Below are 7205 nucleotides of genomic sequence, written 5' to 3' on the forward strand. Positions count from 1 at the left end.
ATTGTAGCAAATTGTGATTATTAGAGGTGAAGATTTATTGCAATCATTCCATTAAGAGTATAAGTAGAACATGGATAAACTCTAGAATTGTTGACTTTTATCATTTTGCCATAATACTTACAATCCGAAAATCTCGACTACACTATGCACAAAAAAAAAATGTTTTAGGTTCATAGGAGATAGAAGGAAAAGGAGCATAGTTTTCTCGAGAGAAAATAAATAAAAATATGCCTAATCAATAAGAAAGTTTCCCCTTAAACTAGGAGGTAGTCTGGCCGCCCTTGCCACATCTACTAGCGCTTGTTCGTTTGATATACAGTGATAGCGAGCTGTCTGGATTCTCTCGATACAATGCCTCGGGGACCCGGCTCCTGACACCCCCAGCTCCCTATCAAGTTTTTCTTCTTAGTAGGAGGGGATTACGAAGTCCAGACAGTGTAGGATCTTTCACTCATGAGCGGACCTGCTTAGGTCCTACCAAAAGCTAGTTCAAGGTTCATTAGTAGGAAAGGACATGGCTACTGGATTTTGTTTCATGATGGTATACCTTTTTGACTAATGGGTCGATCTCTCTTGCCTTGCTCCCACTGAATCTCATAATTTATCACTTTTCCAACAATCATGAAGCGGCGACAAATTTGTGTGTGTGTGTACTTTTTATCCTCTCGAGCCAAGGATGAGACGTGCTGTTTGAGAGTATATGCTTTTATAATGTTGAGGTAGAAGGACGGAGAGGGAATGAACGGGAAAAGAGAGGAGGAATATCTTCGTTGTCTTTTTTGGTGCTGGTGATGGTTGGGGGGGGTGGGTGTTAAAAGTTTGTTTTTATAGGATTTTAGTTTTTCACAAATAATAAAGGAGGGGAAGGAGAAATAATTAACACTAACGAGAGACAAGGATAGATGGAGGAGGCAAGCTAGTGTTGGCCGCTATGAGCGATGACCTCCGCGACAAGGGCACTGTGAGAGGCGACCTACCATAGTGAAGATTGTAGAACGGCCTAAATCCTCATAATGATCGTGTCTTAGCATAGCCTTAGATTTTATTTTTCATCATAATTACTTTACCTTTTTTTCGTTGCAAATAAATTAGAAATTCGGGATCGCACGAGTGGGATCGGTGTCAAGTCGCTCCGTACTCGCGAGATTCCTCTCGTGACCATCTTCGACGGTAAGAAGCCATCGGGTATCGACCACCCAAAACATCCTTCGAAGCGATAGAAAAAAGCAAGGCCATTCTCCTCTCGCGTTGTGGGCAAAAGCAGGGGCTCTTCCGGCACAAATTCCCTAATGCGTGAGAGCCCCAGCTTGGAGTTCTCTCTTTCCATCACGAGCTCGTCCATTTAAATTCTAAAAGTTGCGTAGGACATGCGTTTCGGAATTTCCATTGAATCCGTTCACAAAACGTTTCACAGCTTAAACATACAAATAATTATTGTCACAATTTTAGTGTTGATTTTAAATAAATTTCAAAGCCATCGGTGCTATATCAATTTATCGGAAAAATTACCTAAAAAATCATAAAACTATCGTATAGATATCTTTTCGATTGTAAGACTTTTAATTTGACTAGTTTAATCATAAAACCTTTGAGAGCTTACCAATGTAGTCAAAAATTGCTAATGTGACGTAAGTCGTTCTATGTGGTACATTCTACACTAATATGGAAAATTTTTGTAATTTTTTGAATTTTTTGAATTTTTTCTTCTTGGACGACAACTCTTATCAGCCACTTAGTCATAACCCTCACTAGCCATAATTTTTTTTTTTTTAAAAAAAGAGAGGAATAAAATAAAAATTCAAAAAATTATGTATTGCCTATTTCAGGTTTGACTGTGCCACATAAACTGCTCATGTCTATATTAGCAATTAATTGTCAACAAATGTATGATTAAATTAGTCAAACCAAAAGGTTCAAAAAAGAATTAGTATATGTAAACTAAATTAAAAAAAAATTGGGAAATGTACACTAGAAGTCTTAAAATATGTTACAAAAATTACAAGAGAGTCCTTAAACTTACAAAAAGTACTATTAATTCTTAAAATTTATCAAATTCCTTTTGCTAAATTATTCTAACTTCACCAATGAAAAATGTCGACAAGATTATTTTTTATTATTTTCTCTTTTCTACATGGCACTAATGCAACTAAAACGACGTTTGTTTGGTTTATATTTGATTTTTTATAAAAAAATATTTAAATTATGTTAAAAATAAATTAATCTTTTTAGAAAAGAATGGAACTAGGCAAGGGCTTGTGGTTTCCTCTTCCTTCCCCTTTTCTTTTTAAATTTATTTTAATCTAAATTAAATATTATTTAGATTAAAAAATTGTATTTAAGCCAAAACGACGTTTTAGCCTTACTTTTCATGTTTTAGCCCATCATCACCATGCAGGAGAAAGAAAATAACAAAAAAAAGTTAACAATGATTTGATTACACTTGATAAATTTCAGGATTTTCAATGTGTGTATTTTGTTTTATTTATTTTTATAATTTCTCGTTAAATTATTATCTGTTTCAAGATTCAACGGGATAGGTATGTGGGCATGGAAGCAAGTGAAGTGCGTGCAACCCTCGTGGCCATGTCGAAACGCAAAACCTCAAAATTCTATCTTACGGTGCCATTGGAAATAAAAAGAGGAGCTGAAATTCTTTTTGCCTTTGTACGGAAATCAAAACAAAAGTTCTGATTGGCACAAAATTTCCTTACGAAGGTCTTAAAGCAAGACCTTAAACTGCAGTATTCCCCTTGGGAGAAGGGGAAGACAATATCCCTCTCCTCCACAGGTTCCTTGGGCGCACCTCCCCCTCGCGGGGGGAGGGGGACCCACCTGGACGAGGCTCTACTTCCCCTACACTGGTGGGGCGCGCATCCTAGGATGAAGGGGCTCCTCCCCCACGAAAACTTGCGAGCATCCCTGTCGTGTCACCAGATGCGGTAGGCCCAGAATTTCTTTACAATGATGGCATCAATTTGGATCATCCTGCGAAAACTTGCGAGCATCCCTGTCATGTCACCAGATGCAGTAGGCCCCACTCCATCAGTTCCAGGTTCCAGGAAAAAAAAAGGAAATTAGGAACATAAAATAGTACTAATAATAGTATTAATATTTTTATAATAATATTACAGAATCCCCTTGCCCATGTTGGTATTGCACCCTTTTTTTGCCTGATTCCCTAAACAAGACTCGAAAATTTAGGTTTATTGCTCCGAACTTTTTCAGTTTAAAAAGAATTCTCCAATTTTCACTCTAATGCCAAATTTTTCAATGCATCCAAAAATTATCATTAATTTATTCATAATTATGAACACCAGGGTAGTTAAATATTATTAGAATTTGCATCTTATTTAATACCCGCACCATCATATGGAATAACAATGACCTCTCAATGTTAATAACATTGAAGAAACTAGGGGTAATTTTTGAACTTACGAGTAGATTTGAGACTAAAATAAAATTTAAACAAAATATATAATTGAGATTAGATATAAAATTGAGATACTATTTATCTCGATATTTGGGACGAGGACTTGGTATTTAAAGGGCTGAAGTATGCTTTGCCGAAGGCACCGTCCAACAAAAGCTATCATCGCCAGTTCGATATATTTCCTCCAGCAAGAACACAGAAGGAGAGGGAAGATACAAGCTAAAGAGCAAACCGATGGACATGGAGTTGTTTCACAAGCTGAAGCACTTCCTTGCTGTGGTGTTCTTACAACTCGGATTTGCGGGGATCGACATCCTCCGCAAAAAAGCCCTAAATAGGGGCATGAGCATCTACGTGCTCTTGGTTTACCGCCAGGCCATCGCGACGCTCGTCATTGCCCCTTTCGCCTTCTTCCTAGAGAAGTATCTCTCTCTCTCCACCATATACTCTAAACCAGAAATATGTGAGAACTGCTTTCTGAATTCGTTCCCCACTCGACGATATTCCTGCATCAATGACAAGCTTTGATAACTTTATCGGTGGAGTCTTGCTATACATTCTTGTTGTTTTATCAAGCGACTTTTATCGGGCCAACACCTCCAGGTTTCTTTGCTTCGTTTAGTTTTGACTTTGGATTAATTAATCATGTGAACATTTCTTCTTCAGGGACAGGCCAAAAATGACACTCTCCATCTTCATCAGACTGATGGGGCTTGGCTTACTGGAGTAAGTACGAAATTAACTTATTATTGCCACAAATTACACCGTCGTGAGTTTTCACGAGAAATTTTTCGGGACCACCTTTAACACGTTTCATTCTTCTTCTCTCTCTCTCTCTCTCTCAGGTCGGTAGACCAGAACATGTACTATTTGGGGATGAAGCACACGACGGCGACATTCGCAGCTGCCATGCGCAATATTATTCCGGCCATCACCTTCGTCATCGCTTGGATTGTGTGGTAATGAATGTGTGCTGACTCTGCTCTCGACACGAGCAAATCATTCTATCATGACCGTTAGACTCTTATATGCATCTTTTAATAATATCATCACTTTTTCACCACAAAGGGATGTCAAAATATATGCTGGAGTTTTTGCTCGGATTGGACCGAATCTTGATACATACCTGACCAAAAAAAATAACCAATTTGTTTGCTTTTGAAGAACGGTAAATACACTCGATCTGTTGCGAACATGATAGGATAGCTCTTTTATTATAAGGTCTCATATTCTCTTGATTTGCACTTGGATCAGACGATAATGCCTGTGGTTTAGCTTTTTAAGACAATGACCTTTCAATCGCTATTGGCATAGCCTCGAAAGGGTGGAAATGAGGAGTATTCGGAGCCAAGCCAAGGTGCTTGGGACACTAGCGACGGTTGCTGGAGCCATGATCATGACACTAATCGAAGGCCCGGTTCTCGAACTATTTTGGATAAGAGGAGGAGGGACGACCACCAACAACATTCAAAATGGGAGTGCTACTGGTGGGATCAGCCTCCAGAACTCCATCAAGGGTTCTCTCTTGATCACTGTTGGATGCTTCAACCGGGCTTTCTTCATGATTCTGCAAGTAACTAATCTAATATAGTCAATCTTCTCGTGCCAGATTAGTATATAATTCTAAGTTTTTCAAGTTTAGTGCCTGACACCCTGAAAAGAGATGCTTTTAGGGATTGGCGCGGAATGAAATTTAATCATAATCAGCAATACACACTAACCTGCGGTGGTGTGGTATTTTTGGTGACTTCCAGCAGAAAATTACACTACGAACATATCCTACTGAGCTCTCTCTTGCGGCTTGGATATGCTTTTTGGGGACGGTCGAGAATGCAGTTGTGGCTTTGTTCATGGAAAGGGGAAACGCCACTGTTTGGTTCATACAGTGGGACGCCAAATTACTAGCGGCTGTCTATAGTGTAAGCACTTGAACTTAATGATTATTTAATTAATTTTCTTTTACAAGTGACCTGTGAAACCTTAACGAGAAATTATAATAACTCCACTATTATCACTTGTCGTTGGTGATCCTTCATCGCGAAGCTCCTGAGGAAATTAACTGAACCGAGGGCTTACTGTTTTTCTTATGTATTACTTTGTTAATTTCAGTAGTAATCAAGGTGGATCTTCGACAGTTTCACCCATTGACTTAGATAATTGCATATATTTTAGGGATAAGTACACTTGAAGTCTTAAATTTGATCACAAAAGTGCAATTGAAAAACTTACAAAAATTGCAATCAAATTCTTTAACTTGTCAAAATAGTGCGGTCAATCCTTAAGTTAACTCCGTCTAATCTAGTTAACGTAAAATGCTAACATGATTTTTTAATTTTTTTCCCTCTTTCATGGCTCCACTGTGACTAAACCATGAAGTTAAAAACGACGTCCTTTCAATCCAAATAAGGTTTTTTTAATCTAAATATTTTTTAAATTAAACTAAAAAAAGAATGAAGGAGGCAAATTGATTCGCTGCTTCCATCATTGTCGACCACTAGCCAAGACCCGGTGACCCTAGTTGACCACTAGCCGATCATCCCCCATCATCACCGACCTTTTTGGTGATTGTACTTTTTGTAAGTTTTAAAATTCAATTATACTTTTAGAATAAGTTTTAAGATTGTCAATACACTTATTCCTGTATTTTTTTAGTAGATGAAAGTTTCTAATTAATGTTTTCGCTAGAAATCATTTTGATGTTTGAAACAAGAAAGTTACCTTTCCATCTCAATTATTACAAAGTTACATATGAGTCATATTATAATTGGTAAATGCAGGGAATAGTGCACTTAGGATTTACTTACTACATCGAAGGCGTTGTCATGAAACAAAGAGGACCGGTTTTTGTCACAGCCTTCAGTCCTCTCAGCATGGTCCTCGTCGCTGTCTTGAGTACCTCCATTTTAGCAGAGCAGCTTTTCTTGTGGAGGTACTTCTCATTGCCTCCTCAAAATTTTCCCCTTGTCCATGCTAATTATCAATTTCAAAATCATATTAAGCTAATTAATTCCGTTGCATCAGGCTCATCGGCGCCGTTGTCATTGTGGCCGGTTTATATCTGGTCGTGTGGGGGCAAAAGCAAGGACCTTCACCAATAGACGAGCAACAGGCGTTGCCAACAGAAGTTTGTTAGTTAAGAAGATTCTAATTAGTCATTTTCGAGAGAGGTCTTTGCTATTGCGAACATATCGTAATTTTTGGTACATCGATGTTTTCTAGAAGCAAGATTCATGTATTATGTTGGCACCCAACAAATACTTACATGATTTTTGAAATTAAGTCAGAGTAGGCCTTTCTCACAAATTGCAATATAGGGGTATACCAAGAATAGAACCAAAACATCATAATCACAAATTTTTTCAGGTTGTGACCCAAAATAAGTGTGGCAAATTCATGTAGTGGGATTCACAGAAAGCAATATCAGTTGGTGATTTCAACTTTTCACTTATGATTTTTAATAAGATTAATGATACCTGCACTTTCATGTTTACTTAACATGAAACATTTTAAACTTTCAAAATACTCAAAACCTTGACAAGTCAAATTCCATGTAGTACTTTCGCGATCTTGGAATTTAAAATAGCAGATTTTTAAGGAAAATGAAAAAAAAAAAAAAAGAGCAAAAAAGCAAAAAAGAAACTACAGGTAAACGAAAATTTGCCCCAGGCGATGTGTTTTTTCTTTATTTTGGCCCAACTTTTGTATTAAGACAATATATCAACTCGCATTAGGCCGGACACCGTTAGGGATGAAGTTGAGTTAATCCATTACGTGC

General features: G+C 37.6%; 1 protein-coding gene across 1 annotated transcript; it reads left to right on the forward strand.

Annotated features, from left to right (window-relative positions):
* Positions 1–3664: 3664 nt before the first annotated feature.
* On the forward strand, positions 3665–6563 carry LOC120289945 (WAT1-related protein At2g37460-like). Its single transcript, XM_039305350.1, has 7 exons — positions 3665–3852; positions 4097–4156; positions 4276–4389; positions 4745–5003; positions 5188–5349; positions 6208–6359; positions 6452–6563. Exons 1-7 carry the CDS (start codon positions 3665–3667, stop codon positions 6561–6563), a joined length of 1047 nt encoding a protein of 348 aa, XP_039161284.1.
* The last annotated feature ends 642 nt before the right edge of the window (positions 6564–7205 follow it).

This window comes from Eucalyptus grandis, chromosome 11, assembly GCF_016545825.1.
Source record: "Eucalyptus grandis isolate ANBG69807.140 chromosome 11, ASM1654582v1, whole genome shotgun sequence".
NCBI classification, from domain to species: Eukaryota; Viridiplantae; Streptophyta; class Magnoliopsida; order Myrtales; family Myrtaceae; genus Eucalyptus; species Eucalyptus grandis.